The sequence below is a fragment of the Protopterus annectens genome, chromosome 7.part1 (assembly GCF_019279795.1).
Source record: "Protopterus annectens isolate FY-2018-M chromosome 7.part1, PAN1.0, whole genome shotgun sequence".
NCBI classification, from domain to species: domain Eukaryota; kingdom Metazoa; phylum Chordata; order Ceratodontiformes; family Protopteridae; genus Protopterus; species Protopterus annectens.
In genome coordinates, this window is record NC_056740.1 from 194,306,703 (window position 1) to 194,327,492 (window position 20,790).

The following is a 20,790-nucleotide window of genomic DNA, read 5'->3' on the forward strand; positions in this document are numbered from 1 at the left end:
GGGTTTCAGACACAAAACAACTCTTTTATGCAATTATTAAAGAAAATTTAGAAAATATTTTTCTCCTAAAATCTCAGGTCATTTACCGTTTTTTACACAAGGCACCATTCCCCAAAGAGCGACGGTTCCTCGCAAAGAAAGACAGATGGCAACCCTACGCCCAACAATACCTCTTAGTGCAAAAAATCTGGACAAAGCCTGATAAAATGGGGGAACAATGGCCCAAAAATAGCGACAGATTTTAAATATTGCTCTTATAAACTTAGAAAGTTGCCATAATAACAAGATTTGTAACATCATTATTTATTGACTTCAATCCTTGGATCATCTCAGTGATTTGCCAGAAAATCACAAATTGTATGGGGAACAGATCAAAAATATGAGGCAAAAATATGAACATTCTGTGAAAATCTGTAGAGGTGAGAGGTATGCTACATACCTCTCAGATGTCCAGATTTTTGCCTCATATTTGGTTTTCTGGTAAATCATTGGGAAAACACTGATGACTGAAGTCAGAATATAATGCCAGACATTTGAGTTACAGACCTCATACCTTTCAGAAATGTCAAAAACCTGTTTTTCTATCAACTTTCTAAAATTTTAAGAGCAATATTTATAGTGTCCCTATTTTGGGGGCCTTTATCCCCGCACCCAAGTTATTTATGGTGTTGGCTACAGTTCTTGATCTAAAAGGTTGAGGGGTATGCACAACTATGTTCACTGTTAAAATCTCACAATCACATCCTCAGCCTTTAACGCTCTATAAATCCAGACCTGACATTTATTTTATGAGACAATTTCATCGTGTCTGTACTACTTATCTCACGGCACGTGGCAACCCTAAGCGGGTGGTAACCATGACAAGTTTTGTTATTCTAGCAACTTTCTAAGTTTGTATGAACAATATTTAAAATCTGCCCTATATTTGTGCTTGTGTCCCTTAAGCTTTAAGATTCTTTTGTGCGATGAAGTTGTAAGGTATGATTACATCTCTCAAGTATACACCTCAAAATTAGGAATGTTCCTCATTTTTAGACTTAAAAAAGTCTATGGTCCACATTGTTCCATATTGAAGGGATTTGAGAGACACGTTAAAATATATTTTTTTAAGAAATATCAATTGCAAACAATACTGCATTATATTAATTAATGGAAAGAAGTACTACTAAGTGGTTAACTAACCATTCAGTGAGTTTCCTTCTTGAATTCCGGAGTTAAGTGCTCCACACTTTGCCTTTTTTTGAAAAATGAATGAACTCCCTCCCTCGAGTCGCCACACTTTGGAGTAAAAAAACTTACCCGCCTCGCAAGTTCCTACCACCGTGGCCCGCACTGCTGCTATGCGGCTGCAGAGCTTTTCTCAGTTCTGACTTAATCGCTTGCCGCTTCGCAACCGATTTCTACTCGAACGACGGAGTGTCTGGAAACTTCACTTATGCAGAAAAAGTGCTCCGGTACTCACAACGTGATAAACAAACCAGATTCAGTTTTTAGCAGGGCACGCCGGGCATTCCGAGTGATGTAGGCATTATGGCCTGACCAGGTTTGTAAGTTGTGTTTAATAGCTACTGTCATTTTCTTGACAGTATGGATTCTGTTATTTGGACGTTTCGTACTAGTGGTCGGTGATGGCAAACAGCTTTTGGAGCTGCTGATCAAAATAAATACATGAAAACAGACAAGTTTCACATATTTCCTCCTAAGACGTAAAACAAGGTGTGTTAGTGCTTCTGTTGAACACTTATTTCTGAATTTTGATAATCACCAAGAGCTAGCGACGAACAGATACACTTAAGACTTTAATACTTAATGTATGCAGTTAAACTCTTTACAGACCCTTATTTGTAAGGGGTGTTTTCGTGCCCCTGACTTCTCAAAAGAATAACTAAAAATTGGTGCTTAAGAAACTGATCCAAAGCCCTCCAATGTTTTAACAAAGTTTCTTCTGCCTTGTTCTGTGTGAAAAAGTAATGAACCAATACAAAATCGGGGTACATCTCTACCATTCGGCAATTAGAAATATTCATGAACGTGAACAAATGAGTAAAGGCGCAAGCAAAACACGTAGGTGCGTTCAATTTGTGATTACGTACATCGAGTTTGTGTTTTGTTTACGTTTCTAACCGGAAGGAAGATTGCCCAAGTCGGGTTTACGTTTTTTTGCTGCCCGTGCTCTTTTTTTTAATTACTTTAATAACAAAAGTGAGATAAAATATAACGGAGTTGTGTTCGTGATGTTTTGGTTTATAAACCACACAATGTTTCATGTCCGGATAAACTGCTGACTTGCCTGGAACTGTGGACGTATTTCTTCTTTGCACTTGCAGCCATGCCTGAAGAGGAAGCGGCGGCCTCTTCCCGTCCTGTCCTGTTTTGCTCCCAGAACAGTCGTACGGTCTCTGTGGTTATCTTCTGTAATCTCTCGCGGCGCCGTGTAAGACCCGTGTGGGTGGACTTCAAAGGGGAACCGCAGCCATATCCCGTCGTAGAGCCAGACTCTGGGGGTAGTAGGATGATCACATATTTGAGTAGGTAACATATGCTGTAATTACCTAATCTTAAGGGTTTCACAGTTTTTGTCTCATCATTTTGCTGTGCTTCTCCGAAGTGGTGTTCCTTTGAGGCAAAATTTGGTGGCTTCAAATAAACGAATAGTAAATATCATTCATTACAGCTGCAGACATTGACTGTTAATTTTTATAGCTATCTTTTATCGACTTTCTGTTTCACCGATACTATTTTAAAAAAAGTGTTCCTGATTTGGGTTTATTGCCCCTAAGTACTGTTTATTCGTAGCACTGTAACATGTTTTTCAATACTGATTTGGGTTTGAAATGTGTTATTTTTTAATGGAGATTTTTACCTTTAGATGAATTTGCTATATTTTAAGTTTCGTTTCGGACTGAAAGGTGGTAGTAGTAGCTGTCTGGCCTATAGTAGTTGATTATCTGTTATAAATTAATTTGCATATTTTACCATGTATTTAAGGGGTAGAATATGTGTGTGTGTTTGCGTGTTGAGTTGCCAGACCGGCGCCCAACCTTCCTTGGTAATCACTAACTTTTAGTTATGTACTCACCATAACTTCAGATGTTTGGGATCCATCTCGCCTACATTCTGAATGATGGGTTCGGAGCCGATCCCTCGGCTCCGACTCGGCACGCTTACGCTATAGAGCGAGGCCTTTTATTGGCTGAGCTTTCTTTATCCCAGGATGCACCACCACTAATCCCCCAGATCTTGTTTGTCCGTATTCATGCACACATGCACAGCTTGTTTATATAACATTGTTAGATGTTTCAAGATGAAACAACAGGATTCGGACCTTCTGATGTCCTCTGATCTCCAAGGAAGGCGGAAGGAGGGTGGGTTATTAGGAATGTAGGCGAGATGGATCCCAAACATCTGAAGTTATGGTGAGTACATAACTAAAAGATGTTATGTGATCCGATCTCGCCTACATTCTGAATGATGGGACAGCGTCCCTAGCACCTAAATCCCGGGTGTCTCATTGGAAAACACTCCTGAGCACTGTGGAACCAAATGAAGCTCGTCCTCTAGATGCCACATCTAATTTGTAGTGAGAAATGAAAGTATGCGGGGAAGACCATGTAGCCGCAGCACAAATGTCACCAATAGCAAGCTTAGAATGAAATGCTACCGAAGTAGCCATAGCCCTTGTAGAATGAGCCTTGACAGTGGTGGAAAGCTCCTCGTTAGAAAAAAATATAAGCTTGAGTAATACAATCCCTGATCCATTTGGCAATAGTGACCTTTGTGACTGCGTTGCCCAATTTGTTTTCTGCAAAGGACACAAACAACTGATCTGTATTCCTTGACTGTTTGGTCCTATCCAAATAAAAACGTAACTGCCTATGGACATCTAGTGTGTGGAAAATAAATTCTGCTTCATTGGAGTATTTTGGGAAAAACACTGGGAGCTCTAATGACTGTTGTAAGCATAAAGTAGAGCAGACTTTAGGAACAAAAGAAGGATTCGGTCTGAGGGAAACTCTGTCTGGATGAAAAACCAAGTACGGAGGTTTTACTGACAAAGCTTGAAGTTCTGAAACCCTTCTGGCTGAAGTAATTGCCACTAGGAAAGCTGTCTTCCATGATAGAAACTTCAAATCACAGGTAGCTGCCGGTTCAAAGGAGGAAGAAGTCAAGGCACGTAATACTATATCCAGATCCCATGGAGGTGCAGGATGAGAAACTGGAGGTCTTAATAGAGCAGCACCTTTCAAGAAGGTCTTACACAACCTGTTGCTCATTAAAGGTGGGTCTATGGATTCATGAAAGTTAGAAATTGCTGCCAATTGTACTTTGATGGTAGAAACAGAAGAGCCTTGGTTGAAAAGAGAGGTTAGGAACTTGAGTACTTCTGCTACGGGAGCTGAAATGGGGTCCAGGCCCCGGAGTTGAGCCCATATAGCAAATCTTTTCCATTTGCTAGAATAAAGTTTCTTCGTAGTCGACTTGTGGGCTGAAGACAATATGCGCACTACCTCTGGGTCTAGTGCATGTCTCCTGACTATGGTTGGAAGAGGAGGAGCCAGGCCGTCAATTTTAATGTGTGTAGGGACTGGTGTAGTAGTCCCGACTGATGAGTCAGTAGGTCTGGGATTTGGTCCAGGAACCATGGACCTTCCAGAGCATGTTTCCGAAGATAGGGAAACCAGACTTGACGAGGCCAGTAAGGAGCAATTAAGATCATCTTGCTCCCTAAAAGAGAAGCCTTCTGAATTACCTTGGGTAGGAGAGGAACTGGAGGGATGGCATAAAGCAGGCCGGTGGGCCAAGGATGGACTAACGCGTCCATAGGGCTCTTCCCCGGAGCCGGGGATAGGGAGAAAAAATCCTTGCACTTCGCATTCAGAGGAGTCGCGAAGAGGTCGCAACAAGGAACTCCCCATTCGCTGAAAGTCTGTCTTGTAATAGTTATGTTCAGAGACCACTCGTGAGGAGAGAGAATGGTCCTGCTCAACCTGTCGGCTACGACATTGGATTTGCCCGGAATGTGAGTTGCCACTAGGAAGCGATTGGTTGAGATTGCCCATTCCCAGACCCTCATCGCTTCTCTGCAAAGAAGATAGGATCTGGTCCCTCCCTGCTTGTTCAGGTACCAGACAACTGACATGTTGTCTGTGTGAACAGCAATTACGCCCTGAGGGAGGTAACAGTGAAGGGCTTGAAGGGACAGGAGTACTGCTCTCATCTCTAGGATGTTGATGTGGAGAGAGGTCTCTTCCGGATGCCATTTGCCCTGGACTGACCTGCCCAGGGAATGCCCCCCCCACCCCGTCTGGGAGGCGTCCGTGGTCAACGTGGCTGCCGGAGGAGGAAGAGCAAAGGGTCGCCCCCCATCCAAATTGGAAGACACCAGCCACCAGCGAAGGACACTCCTGCAAGATTCTGTGATCCATATTAGATGATTGAGAGGGAGTTCCTGAAAGGACCATTGAGTTGAGAGAAGCCACTGGAGGATTCTCATGTGTAACCTTGCCAAGGGAACTAGCAGAACTGTGGCAGACATCGATCCCAATAGTTGCAAGACCATTCTGGCTGGGGCTTTGGACTTGGGGAGTAGGGCTCGAACCTGATTTTGTATGATCTGAATTCTGTCTGCAGGTAGATAGACCCGCATCTGGTTTGAATCTATCTCTGCCCCTATGAATTTTATCCTTTGAGATGGCCGTAACACAGACTTTGGCCAATTGAAGGTGATTCCTAGGGAATTGCCCAGTGATGTTGTGGCCTGCAGGCTCTGTAGAAGTAGATGCTTTGAGGTGGCAGTTAGAAGCCAGTCGTCTAGGTGCGGAAACACCTGGAATCCTAGACTCCTCAAGTGAGCAGTCACTACTGCCAAGCATTTGGTGAACACCCTGGGGCTGTGGTGAGACCAAAGGGCAGCGCATCTAAACTGAAAATGACTGCTTCCTAGGCTGAAGCGCAAGTGTCTCCTGGACGTTTGATGTATTTTGATATGGTAATACGCGTCCTTGAGGTCTATGGAGCACATCCAAACACCTTTCTCCAACAGCGGGAGAATGGTTTGTAAAGTGACCATTCGGAACTTGGACTTCTTGACTGAACGGTTTAGGTTGCTTAGGTCCAAAATGGGCCTCAAGTCCCCGGTCTTTTTTGGCACTAAAAAGAATCTTGAGTAAGTCCCTAATCTGATCTGGTCTGCGGGGACAGGTTGGATGGCTCCTTTTTGCAGCAGTTTTGAAATTTCTATGGCTGTGGTATCCCGTTGACTGGGTGGCGGGTCCGGGATTCTTTTGGACTGAGGGGGGGGGGCAACAGAATGGGATGGAGTAACCTCCGGCGATAATTCGAAGCACCCATCGGTCCTGAGTGATCCTTTTCCAGGCCTTTAGGTGCTTCGGCGACCCCGACTGGCTCCGGAGCAGCACAGCCGGGCAATCCCTCAGGGACTATGAAAAGTTGAGGAGCCACGAAAGGACTCGCGGTCTCCAGTGTTGCGGGGGCCTCTGCCGCCTCTGGGACGGCGTCTTCCTGATGAATTTCCCCCTCCTCTGCCTCTGGAGGGGGAACCTTCCTGCTGAGAGGGGTAAGACTTCTGCGATCTCCGGAACCACATCTTCCCTCCTCTTTTAGCCTTGGAATAAGGCCGAAAGGGAGTGAAAAATCGTGCCCCTATGGCAGTCAGTCTTACCCTCCTGTTCACAGCAGGTAAGTGTGTCTTTCACCTTGGGCCCAAACAGGGAGGACCCATCAAATGGGGCGTCGGCGAATGAAGACTTGAAGGCCTCCGCAAAATGGCACAGGCGAAGCCAGGCTTGTCCCCGTAGCGCAATGCTTGTACCCGCCGCTCTACTCGCCCCCTCGGCCGCATACGAGATGAGCCTCATGGACGAGTTCGAGATGGATGACATCGTAGCCAGCTGAGATCCAACCGTCTGGGCCAGCTCCTCAGGCAGGTTACCTAAGAGGGTATCGGATAGCTCCTTAATCAGATCCCTCTGGAATCTCGTAAAGTGCGTTAGGTAGTTCAGAGACCTCAAAGTAAAGGCCGCTGAACTAAGGGTGCGCTTGCCGTACCGATCCATGCTCCTAGACTCCTTATTAGGGGGATGGACGGACGTAGAAGCCTCTGCTACATCCTGCTGTGTAGCAGATGCCACCACCATAGCATCCACAGCCACACCTTTCGTGAGGAACTCTCTATCTGGGGGTGCTGAAAGAAATTTGTTTGGACGCGGGCACCGGTTCCACAGAGTCCGGGTGTTCCCACGCCCTTCGACAGATCAAATCCAAGAGCTCGTCGAAGGGCGGAGACACCCAGGAGGCGGAGGGCTGAGCCCCGAAGACCTTCAGGAACACCGACTCATCAGCAGAGGGAGGTTTGGACTGCCAGCCGCCTCGTTGTTTTAGGGCTTCAAGGATGTCTGCAAAGGAGACATCATCCGAGGACGACTTGGGGGACCCCTCTGCATCATCGAGATCGGTGTCAGATGTCAAAGACTCGTCAGGGGAGTCAACGTGCTTCCTCTTGCACGTTTTCTTCCTGGGAGGTTCATCCGAAGAGACTTCAGAAGGACCTCCAGGAGGGGGAGAAACCCCAGCGGGGGTAACCTGAGGCCCAGGGGCTCCGCTGTCTGCTGACAGGGGAACTTCCAATGACCCAGTCTCCAAGAGTAGGGAAGGAGCCGGGGAAACTGTGGAGATGGCCAAAGAAGATTTGGCTAGAGCACTCCTCATTGCCCTGAAGGCGGGACCACCAGAATCCTGGGAAGGTCCCCCCTCCGTGGCCACGACAGTGGACGGTACTCCCGCCACCGTCACACCAAGAGGAAGACTTTGGACCGAAGGCATCAATCCCGAAGCCTCCCCCCAGGGCCGAAGGAAGAAGTCCGTGCACTGAACTCCGACCCAGGAGCCGGAGTCGGAGCAAGGGTCGGGTCTGACCCTAACACCTCCACTGGTTCCACCAACACCTGCTCCAACGGTGCCGAAGCTGTTGGAGGAGGAAGAACTGTAAGGGAGTGGACCATCGGCTCCGAAGCCAAGTGGGCTGGAGCCGAAACCATCTTTTGGAACACCGGAGACTGGAAGAGTCGAAGGAGTACCCTGTCGATGTCCGAATCAGACATCCTGGAAGATCTCGAGGATACCGATCGGGCCCGAACCGATTTCTCCATCGGCTCCGAAGGGCCTGGGGACCGGCTCCGAAAGGATTCCACTATTATCTGCTCAGAGGAAGCCTTCACCGAAATTTCTCTCGGCTCCGATAAAGACTTCGGCTCCGAGGGGGAAGTTTCTGAGCCGATGACCCTTATCGGCTCCAATATCAGTGGAGCCGATGAGGATGACCCGCCTCTCGATGCTCCAGACCTCGGCTCCAAAACCAGAGGGGTCGAGGTAGGAGGCATCGAGGCAGACCGTTCCGACCTCGGCTCCGAAGTCCGTGGAGCTGATGGAGAAGTCTGCTTGCCTTTCTTAGCCGTCGGTTCCGACTGACTGGTCGGAGCCGAAGCTTTCCTCTTCTTAGAAGAAGGAGAGGAAGATAAAGCCTCCTCGAAAGAAGGCTTGATTAATCCTCTAAGGATTAATTTGTTTTTCCTCTCCTGGAGGACTCGAGAGGAAAACGCATGGCACACACTGCAGGATTCTTGGAGATGTTTGGCGCCAAGACAATAGACGCACGAGGAGTGGTAGTCCGTAATGGACATTTTAAACCCACACCTCGTGCACTTCTTAAAACCGGATGGTTTATGTTCCTTAGACATAGCTGTAAAATCAGAAGCAACAGTAAAGTTTAAACAGCTTAGAACACAGATACAATAAGTATGTCAACAAATATATATATATATACTGAAAAGAAAAACTTTTCCCTTTTTTTTTTTTTTTTTTTACAGTAAGAAAAAAAGGAAGAAAGTAAGGAGGGTCAAGACCCTCTAACTCAAACGGGTACTTGACCCACACACAACCACTAAAGTAGTTAGAACAGGGGAAGGCCTCTCTGACTGAAAGGAACTTTCTCTGACAGGAATTTTAAAGTAAAAATCAATAAAATACCAAGAGACACACTCATACACAAAAAACAGCCGTTAAAACAGCTTTTGGGTTGAAAAAGAGAAATTTTCTGACAGGAAAAGATACTATAAATATAGTACTTAGCCCAGCCAATGTTGAGACCACGTCCAAGCTCTGTAAGCGGCAAACGAGATCTGGGGGATTAGTGGTGGTGCGTCCTGGGATAAAGAAAGCTCAGCCAATAAGAGGCCTCGCTCTATAGCATAAGCGTGCCGAGTCGGAGCCGAGGGATCGGCTCCGAACCCATCATTCAGAATGTAGGCGAGATCGGATCACTTAACATCTGCGAGGTACTACACTTGGAGATTACCCCTTCGGCGATACTGTAGTTGAGGGGCTCACCAGATGCGCAGCAGCAAGCCCCGCCCAAAACCCACCCATTCATGAATATGCATTCCCTCCGAATGTACAACCAAGAAAAAGTGAACTGACATGTAATGCAATACGACAGTATATATAACAGTAAACTGTTACCAACATCTGTAATAAGTTTTATTGCACTGTAATCTGTAACTAACAAGTTTTATATTATAATTATTATTGTACTATAATCAGCAAAGAAATGAAACCGTGAAAACAAATGTCATCAGGATTTTTACTATGTAGCATTATAGTTCTCTTTATCAGAATCGGAATGCGATGGTTCAGTGTCCCAATTAATGTCCAAACGGACTTTTTTTGGTGCTGGTGTCACAGCTGACTCTTCCTCAGTGTCATTGGCAGGAGCTTTACAAAGAACAGCTTCTTGGAATTTGCGTATGTGATTCAGCAAGTTAACAAATAAAGTATCAAAGTCATTGCCATATCTGCTCCTCCACATAAATTCGTCCAGGTAGCTAGGCACCATGTGCGGATGGGTGCCATCATGCCCTTAAAGTGTCGCTTATGTTTGTGTACATTTAATATTTTACTGTTATGTATGCATGAGTAAATTAAATATGCAAACTGGGTTGTCACTCAATTTGTAACACGCCCACTTCTGCACGAAAGAAACTGGTGAGGCCCTCAACTACAGTATCGCCACGCGCCACCCCTTCCTCAGATGGCTCACACTCGCACCTAGGGCCAATTTAGAATGTCCAATTCACCTGCAGCATGCCTTGGAAATGTGGGAGAAAATCGGGTAATCTCCAAGTGTAGTACCTCGAGGTAGTTCTGTGCCGCTTTGGGCGTGGCTAACTGGCAGGGGAAAACGAGTTTGAGTGACAGGCATGTTAATTTCCACAGTCTTGATACTGTATCTAGTCAGTAAATCACTACACAAACGTTCCCAGAGCAGCCTAACGCTCCCAAAACAACAGTTATAAGTCCAAAAGAATACAAGTAATAACTGGCATTCATCGCTAAAATAATAATGCATATTTCCACATTCTACATAATGTGCAATCACAAACGGGCATCAGCATATGAAACCGGCATTACTACCGCTCCCAAAACAACAGTTATACTGCATATAGTGCACAAAGTCCAAAATAATATAAAGTTCCCAAAACACAAGTAATAACTGGCATTAATCGCTAAAATAATAATGCAGATTTCCACATTCTACATACTGTGTAATCACACCTACTAGGCATCAGCCTATGAAGCTGGCAGTAAGTACTCAGACTGCATCTTTGTGAGTATTAAAGTCTGTGAAAATGTATGTTTTAGTTGTGTAAATAAACAACTACATTGCGGTTACCATCCGTCCCACTTTGCGATTGAAAAAATGGCAAATGTCCTGAGATTTTAGGCCAACAAATATGTCCTATATTTTCTTTAATAGTTGCATAAAACAGTTATACTGTATCTGAAAGACTTAAATATTATAAGAAACAGTAGAAGGCAAAAAAGTGAAGTTCTGTCCTTTTGTACTGGTCGTGGGTATGTTTTACCCTGTAAAATCTGACATTTCCAAAAAAAAATGTCCCAGTTTGGGCATTTGAAAAGGTGGCAACCCTGAACGACATAGTTGTATGCTTTGGATATTCATACCGATGCTGCCTTGCAATGGCAATGTGAATATTCATGCAGGTGTGGGGTCTGTGCAGCTGGAGGCGTGTTTGAGGTGGGATTTGCTACTGCGCATTCTGCGAGGTGCTACACTTGGTGATTACCGGAAATTGGAGCACTCTTGAGGAAACCCCCGCGAACATAGGGAAAACATGCAGACTCCGTACAGGAGGGGGGGTTCCTATTAGAAAGTCTACAGCTTAGATTGTTGAATCCATAAAGATCGACAAAATCTAAAAATTGTGAACGGCCACATACACTAATTCTTTCCTCGGAAAACAGTTCGCTTGGCCATTATCGGGGATTTGCCCTTTCCCCAATGTAGAGCGATCTCTGAGTTGGTATATTTAGTTAGGGGGTGTGGGGGCGAAGCCTCCCACTGTTTGAGTTTTGTAGTTTTTGTTTCGCGACGGACTAGCATATTCTTTCCCGAGGAAAGAATGACCATTCGCGATTTTTAGATTTCAATGTTTAGGTGTCTATCTTTAGGGATTCTGCAACCTTAGCTGTCGACTTTCTAATATAGACGCACAAAAGACACCCTAGCCAAGAATCGAATCAGAGAATCTTTTTCTGTGAGGCGACAATGCTAACCACTGTGCCTCCCGTATGTGTGATTTTTTTTTTATATATATGTTTTAGTTTTATTTATTTATTTATATATATATATATATATATATATATATATATATATATAGATTAGATATATATATATATAGATATATAAAAAATCTATGGATCTACTTTTGATCGACAGAACATTTGATCGATAGCACATTTGATCGAAAACCAGTATTCATGGCAATTAACAGGAATTTGTCCCCCTCCCCAAAGTCGTACGACCCTGGAGTTGATGTATAAAGGTAGGGGGGCTGTGCCCCCCACCTAATTTCCTTTAAAAGAAGAAAATGTATATATTTTAAACGAAAATAGGTGGGGGGCTTTGCCCCCCCCCCCACCTTTATATATCAACTCCAGGGTCGCACGACTTTGGGGAGGGGGACAAATCCCTGATAATTGCCATGAATACTGGTTTTCGATCAAATGTGTTGTCGATCAAAAGTAGTAGGTGTGTGTGTGTGTGTGTGTGTGTGTGTGTGTGTGTGTGTATATATATATATAATATATATATATATATATATATTTTGGCTGGAACAATTCTGTAAACAATTTTTTTTATTTGTTCTATTTTCTTTCTTTTCTGAATGTATGTATATATGTTGGAGCTCTTCTCCCCGGGCCTCCACTGCAAATGTGAAATAAAATATATATATATATATATATATATATATATATATATATATATATATATATATAAATAAATTCTGACTAAGATCCATTTTTACATTCATAGGAGGTGACTACACTAACAGCTTAAGAGCCCTTACAAGCTTAGCCAACGAGGATAGTATGGATCTGTGCCTGTTCATTGAATGTCTTACAGATTTCCCCTGTCCATAATGGACATGGGCACTACCCCAGGCGTGAATTTGCAATTCCCAATCCATAGATCCAAACTGTGTTTGAAGAGGGCAAGGGAAGGATTCTGCTTAATGTGAACAGGTAGCCTGTTCCAAAGAATGGGCAATTTCTGAGAGACAGATCTCTCTCTCTCCAGCCTGTTTTGTTTGAGTGACTGACTAGATTTAAATCCCTAGATCGGGTGACCCTTGCACTGTTTGACTTGCGGATGTGCAGCAGCTCCATCAGGGCTGGACTTGAGTGCCTTGTAGGTTGGGCTGGGTCACTCCTTAATGTGCAGTGGGCATGTTGTTTACACCCTGTATTATGTTTGTGAGGAAACTCTGAGGTCGCTCCAGCTGCTTTAAGTGCCTAGTCAAGTATATGCTAAATAGTGCATGCTGCTCTATTATTGGTCTAATAAGGGCTAAGTGCAGTGGGATTATAATGTCCTTGGATCTGGAATCCATACTTTTACTTATAAGTTGTGCTGCATAGGACTTTCTCAGCACTGTGGACACGCGGCGGTCAAAGTTCAGGCAACTGTGTATCTAGATTTCTCATTTCTTAGCTTACTCTTAGGGGTGTGCTTTTGATGATGTTATTTGCAGGGTATTTGGTTTCCCAAAGGATATGGTAATGCATTTTTTCACATTTAGTTTTAGGCAGTGGTTCTGGCACTAATCATTTGTCTGATCCAGACCCTCCTGGAGGGTATCTGCGTCATTGGGGAATTCAGTGATTTCCTTCAGCTTGCAGTAGTTGGCAGACTTTAGCTGTATATACTGTTTTATTCTCATCCATGGCCTTGGTGACTTTCTCAAATGAATCCATCAGATTCAGTAGGCATGACCTGCCCTTGATTGGGTCGGGTCTAGTGTTTGGAGGTTTCTTGTTTATCAGGTCTGTAATTATTCTTTCCATGGCTTTACATGTAAATGAAACTTATGGGTCTTTAATTTCCCAGGTCAGTATATGGTCCCCCTTTATGCAGAGGAATGACTTTTACTGTCCTCCACTATGTCGGGACAAAGCCCTTCCAGAGGCTGTGGTTAACTGGGGATCCTAATTGGCCTGATAAGTCCTGATTTAAACTATTTGAGGCATCTTGGTATATAATCAAGCCCCACTGAAGCTGTATTTTTTTTCTAAGAAAGCACAGTGGCAACTTGTTCTTTGGTAATAACAGGCAGTGGAGTGGTGAAAGGTATTTTCTGAGGGAGAACGGGGGCATGATGGGGAGATGAAATTCTCGGTCAGCACATTTTTGTGAGCTGCCCTTAAGATTGTGCACATAACTGAAAAATGCATGTGTTTATCTTTAGCTTTCAAGGCTGTTTTTACCTCTGCTTTCAGAGGCTGGACTAGTTCCCTGGTTTGCTTGTGTAGACTAAAGAGGATTTATTTGCTCAGTCATGCACATTCTCTCTTTCTTCTCGACAGGATTTTCTTTAATTTGTTGTACAACCCATTAATACTAGGATGGCTTGTTTTTGCAGTTTGACCTGGGTTTATTTTGGTTCATTACTGCAGTTTGTATGCAGTTGTTATGTGGTCATACAGGGCTTTTGTGTAAACCTTTGCATAGTTTTCTGTGTTTTTTGCATTTGGAGGAGCTTGGAAACCTACCTGTACTGCCCCTTAGTGGGGGTAATTTACCTTAGAGGGGTTCGTAAAAGTTTTTGGGGTTAGGTGGGGAGATTAGTTTCTCTTTTATTTCAAGGGAGACCACTTTGTGATCTGATCTTACTAGTGAGGAAATTACGGGGGGGGGGGGGTGTTGCAGCACTCTCCCATATTTGAGTACCAGATATAGGATATTTGTTCCCCTTGTGGTTGTGCAGACAGCTGCTCCAGGGCGTTTGAATTTGCAAAGTCAAGAAATCTTTGAGCCTGCATGTTAGCAGTCGTGTATGCCTCCCAGTTAACCAAGAGGTAGTTAAAATCATGTTGCGATGGGTGGTGAGTGATTGTAGTAACTTCAGGTATGATGTACAGGTTTCTAGATTCATGGCATCCAGTGTCTGTCTGCCTGGGATGACATGGTCGACAGACCACGATGCTTTGCCAGAGATGGCCTGCACCTGTCACCCCTGGGATTCCGGATACTGGCTAAGGTTCTTGCTGCCCCTATAGTGCCTTTTTTAGGCAAGGTTCAAATTACAAATGCACCACCGTAACAGGAACAGGAAAGCAAAAACTGAGGGTGATTCTACTCAATGCTAGAAGTCTAAATCTCAAAATGCACTCACTCCAGGCACTCCTTAAAATGGAGAACATCGATATCTGTGCAGTGACTGAGACCTGGTTCAAGGCTCCAGAGAACACCTTTGCACTACTAGGCTGTAATTCATACCACACTTTTCGGCCATGTAACCTGGACCGGAACATCAAAGACAGAGGTGTGTCCATATTCATTAAGGATATCCACATCTCCAGGCTAGTTGCTCAGCATAATGCATCCAACTTTATCCAAGTGCAATTAAACTAACTCTAGGCAAAACTGCAATCCAAATTGTAGCTTGCTACAGATCCCCCACCATGCCCGAGGATTCCCACTCCTGTTTTCTTGATGTACTGGAAAATATTAGGGTTCAACCAAACACCCTAATAATGGGTGATTTCAACTACTCTGCCGTTAACTGGGAAAACTACTCCTGTACCAACTCCTTCACTCCACGCTTTCTGGAATTCATAAACTCCAATGCCCTGGATCAACTTATCCACACCCCCGCCAGGGGCAACAATATCCTAGATCTAGTCATTACCAACATGAGTGACCAGTGTTCCACAACCGAAGTAAACACCCCATTGGTCCGATCTGACCATAAGCTAATCACCCTAGATATCCACATCCTGCCCCCACACCCCATTAAGGAAACCACAGTAAAAAATTTCTCCAAAGCCAACTTCATGCTTCTTAAGACAGAAGTGGTGAACTTCATGACACCCATGCAGATGGACAACTGAATCCTACACAAGTGCACTTTATAAGCACTTACACGAGTGCTTGGATCGTGCTATCCCAAACAGAACCAAGACGTTATCCTCCGAAAAAAGAAAGTCAATCTGGTGGGCCTCTGCCATAAACAAACTGTACAACAGAAGGAAGAAACTGTTGCAAAAGAGAGTAAAATCCCATAGGTGGAGGAACTCCCTGGTCAGTCTCAGTAAGAAGCTGCGATCCCTCATAAAATCCTCCAAAGCTAGTTACGAAAACAAAATCGCCACTGATTCTAAAGACAACCACAAAGCATTTTATAGCTATGTCAAGAATCTCAATGGCAACACTCAGAGCTGCTCCTGAGTTACAGCACAATGGCACTAAATATACAGACCCAACTGATATTGCCAACATCCTGACAGATAGGTTCAGTGCTAACTTTACTCCCCTCTCACCCCCTAAAGGGCCCATCTCTATACCGGAAGAATGCAAAGTTCCTGTAATCACGGCTGCACAGGTAAAAACCACACTCAAAACCAAGAACACAGCATCCATGGGACCAGACAACATCCCAGGCTGCGTTCTACACGAATTACAGAACGAACTGGCACCCCACCTAAGTACCATGTTCACTCGTAGCCTCACCTTAGGCTTTGTGCCCACTGAATGGCGCACAGCGACGGTTATCCCACTCCACAAAGGGGGAGCCACCGTGGACCCCAGGAACTACCGCCCCATTAGCCTGACAAGCCTGGTCTGCAAGGCCATGGAACATATCATCATGGAACTTAAAAACAAAGACATTGGTAATCTCCAAACTCTAGACGCCACCCAGTTCGGGTTTGTAAAAGGCAGATCATGTCTCCTAAACCTGATGGATTTCTTTGAAGCAGTCACCCAAGCTGTAGATGAGGGTAAGGTAGTTCACACAGCCCATCTAGATCTTGCCTAGGCTTTTGACACCAACCCCCACTCTGGAATTCTAGATAAATTCACTAAACTAGGCATAAATCCCTATGTCACAAGATGGGTTGCCAACTGGCTCACTGACAGAACCCACACTGTGAAAATAGCAGACACCAAATCCAACTTCAGACCAGTGACAAGTGGAGTACCACAGGGTTCAGTCCTGGGTCCTCTCCTGTTTGGTATCTACTTCTCTGAAGTACAGGCTAACACAGAAGGTCTTTGGCTAGCGAAGTTCGCAGATGACTGCAAACTAGGAGCCATGATCGAAACTTGTAACGATGTGGACATCCTACAAAAGGGCCTCACTGAGACAGATGCCTGTTGTCAAAGCCATGGTCTCAAGCTCAATGCCAAAAAGTGCATTGTCATCTCCTTTGGTAAAAACTCTGTACCCGTGAACTACAACATAGGCAGTAGTATTATTAACACCGAAAGTGTGATAAGAGAACTTGGGACACAGGTGGATAGTAGTCTCTTCTTTGATAATCACATCGCCACAGTAGTCGGGAAATCCTTCTACGAGGCACACCTCATCACAAAAGGTTTCTCGTCCAGAAAAAAGAGAGGTCATTGTTCCCCTCTGCTCCTCACTCATTAGACCCATTATAGAGTACAACGCCCCTTTTGGTATGTACCTCACAAGACATCTACAACAACTGGAAAGGCCGCAGAAATACCTTACAAAGAGGAGTACCGGCCTCAAACAGATGCCCTACGCAGACAGTCTAAAAAAACTCCAGCTTTACTCCGTCACATATCGCCTACTCGGAGGTGATCTTTGCCTAACATACAAAGCTATGTCAAACCCACAGCTGTTGGACATGCTCCACTTAAATCCCAATCCCTCCGAGCTACACACTCTAGGGACCTTAACCTTGTCACCACAATAAACAGAACATGCCGAAGGGATAGATTCCTGTCCCAGAGACTTCCCATACTCTGGAATAAACTACCTGTCTATATCAAACAAAGCTCCTCATTAGCACTCTTCAAGAAAAATCTTGATGATTGGATGGGAAATAGGAAATTCACCCCGGGGATCACTTCTGTGGCTCTGCTTGACAGTGGCACAGGAAAATAATTTTCTTGGGTGGCAAAAGCCAGGGTAACTTTTTGGCTGGGCTTGTATAGGCCCTAGGGCCGATAGCCTAGTACCTACCTATGGTGGGGGGCCTGTAGCTAGCAAGAATACGGTAATGGATTTTTCCCATGGTTCTTGGACATGAGTAGCTCAAACGTGTCTTACTGTTTGATCAGCCTTGACGTGTGCTTATCCTTTATATAGATAGGTACACTTCTGCCTTTTCTCTTTCGTGTTCAGTGGGTGGTCGGAATGTATGTATGCATCTTGCACGAACTACAGAACTAACTAACCCCCCCACCTAAACACGCTGTTCAACCTCAGCCTCTCCACAGGCTACGTGCCCATAGAGTGGCGCACAGCAACAGTTATTCCTCTCCACAAAGGAGGGGCCACAACTGACCCTGGTAACTATCGCCCCCCCCATAAGCTTGACTAGTCTGGTCTGCAAGGCTGTGGAGCGCATCATCATGGAACTCCATTAACAAAGACATTGGGAACCTCCAAACACTTGAACCGACCCAGTTCGGCTTTAAGGGCAGATCATGCCTACTAAATCTGGTTGACTTCTTTGAGACAGTCACTAAGGCCATAGTCGAGGGAAAGGTGTTTACACAGCCTAACTTGACCTCGCCAAGGCTTTCAACACCATTCCCCACTCCGGTATTACAGAAAAACTCACCAGCCTGAACATAAACCCCTACGTCACGAGATGGGTTGTCAACTGGATTACAGACAGAACTCACACGGTAAGAATAGCGGGCTCCAGGTCCGACTCTAAACCAGTCACAAGTGGTGTCCCGCAAGGCTTGGTCCTGGGACCCCTACTGTTTGGCATATACTTCTCAGAAGTACAAGCAAACACAGGAGGACTATGGCTAACCAAGTTTGCCGATGACTGCAAACTGGGAGCCATAATTGACTCTCCAGCTGACATGGACGTCCTCCAAAAGGGCCTTACTGAGACTGACATTGGTGTCAGTCATGGCCTCAAGCTAAATGCCACAAAATGGATAGTCACCCCGTTTGGGAAAAACAAAACACCCACGAATTACCACATAGGTGGCAGCCCCCTTAATACAGAAGAGGAGATCTGGGGACCCAGGTAGATAGTAATCTCTCCTTTGACAATCATATTGCCAAAGTAGTTAGGAAATCCTTCTATGTGGCCCATCTAATTACTAAAGGGTTCGCATCTAGAAATAGAGGTTATAGTGCCCCTGTACTCGTCACTCATTAGACCCATCATAGAGTACAATGCCCCATTTGGGATGTACCTTGCAAGACACTTCCAACAGCTGGAAAGACCACAAAAGTACCTCACCAAGAGAATTACTGGCCTCAAACATATGTCTTATGCAGCCCGACTGAAAAAACTCCTGCTGTGCTCAGTGGCATAGCGCTTACTCAGAGGTGATCTCTGCCTGACTTACAAAGCCATGTCCAACTTGATTGACATGCTCCACCTTAAGAAATCCAAGTCACTGGGAACCATGCACTCTAGTGAGTTAAACCTCACCACAATAAATAGAACATGCTGGAGGGATAGATTCCTGTCACAGAGACCTCCCCATGCTTTGGAACAAAATTCCAAATTACATCAGGCAGAGCACCTCACTAACACTCTTCAAGAGAAACCTTGACGAGTGGATGGGTAACAGAAAATACACCCCTGGGATCACTTCATTGGCTGTGCTTGACAGAGGATCAATTAATTTAATCAATGGGGCGGCGAAAGCCGACACACTGTGGCTAGGCTTATAAATGCCCTCAGGCAGAAGATAGCCTAGTACCTACCTATGAAAGGTTTTGTATCCTTGCAGTGCCGGGAGTGCCTTCGGTGGCTTTGAACAGTGTTTTAGTAACTGCACAGGCATCAGCATTCTCCAGGAACTGCACAGGCATCAGCATTCTCCGGGGTGAGGGGAACTTCCAGGATAAGCAGTTTCTTGGTGAGACTCCTAGCATTGAACAGGTTTTGTTATGTTGGAAGGTTTGTCTGTTTAGCAGTGTCTTTAAAAAAAAAAAAAAAAAAAAAAAGTACTATAGGGTCGATAATGTTTTGGCCAGTATCTAAAAGCCTAGAGGTGACAGGTAAAGACCATCCCTGGCAAAACAGAGTGGCCTGTAAACCATGTCCCCTCAGGCTGACAAGTATTGGCACCCTTTGGATTGACACCAGTAGCTAAGCCAATTGTTAGTCGATCATTTTCTGGTGGTATTGTGGCATCATCCTTCCTTATTCCACGGTGGTACAGCGGTAGCCTTGTTACCTCACAGCAAAAGGTTCTCCTGTTCGATTCTCGGCTTGGCAAAAACATTTTCCATCCTCGTAGTGCAGTTCATAGGTTTATGGGTATATACTAGACTATTAATCTCCAGGACTTTTATAAGCCTAGCCATGCAATCCAACCCACTTGTGTTTCTGTGTATCATGGGCCTTTATCAAGAGGTGGTATGCTAGGAAGTTTCTAGAGGTTATGTGGAGGGTATGTTAGTTTGGGCATTACTGTCTACTTCTATCAGAGTGAACTTCAGGCTGTTCCATCTGCCAGCCTAGCCAGATAAAATGAAGACTGTGTAAAAGTAGCACTGTTCACTGTAAGAAGCTTAAATAAGAAAGTGGCCTCCTAGAAGATGACTTCTGTGTTATCACTGAAGCATGGTTTCAGTGCAGTGATAACACACCCTTCTGGGTTTCAATGCCTACCAATTATTCAGACCCTGTACCAAGAGTGTCAGATGTTACAGATGCTGGTGTATTCGTATTCCTCCTTAGTTCATCACAGATGTACTTGTACAGCAAGATAACATCCTCACACTTTTCCAGATTTTGTAACTGTCAACAAGATCCTTTACCATTTCCTAGCAAATCACATAATCTCCTCTATGACACTGCATGACTAACAGTGAAGCATATCAGTACAAACTTGAGTCTCTTACCATTGCACTGAACATTATTATAGGGTCATAAGTAACACTAGCTGCCTTTGTGGGCCGTTTTAAATCTTGCTAGTTTGCCTTTTTATGCTTAAATTAACCTATCCCATTTGATTAGAGACTGGCTTTAATGATCACATAGTCAATAATTATATATTCTAATGAGAATAACTGAGATCATACCATAGATAATTTAAGGGGGCCCATGCATGGGATAATGCATTTAGAAGCTTCTTCTTTCTATTAGTAGTACATTGGACAGTCCTGGGGTAAATTTTCTGTTTCCATCCATAGATGCAAGTTTGGCTTTACTATGGCCATGGGTGAACTTTGTTTT

The 20,790-nt window shown here is 44.6% G+C and overlaps 1 protein-coding gene across 1 annotated transcript in view; it reads left to right on the forward strand.

Annotated features, from left to right (window-relative positions):
• Positions 1-2,077: 2,077 nt before the first annotated feature.
• Positions 2,078-20,790, forward strand: part of VHL (von Hippel-Lindau tumor suppressor) — a 246,333-nt gene continuing 227,620 nt past the window's right edge. The window contains exon 1 of the mRNA XM_044078638.1: positions 2,078-2,528. Coding sequence (XP_043934573.1) covers positions 2,330-2,528 — 199 coding nt within the window. The 5' untranslated portion in view covers positions 2,078-2,329. The remainder of the gene's footprint in view (positions 2,529-20,790) is intronic.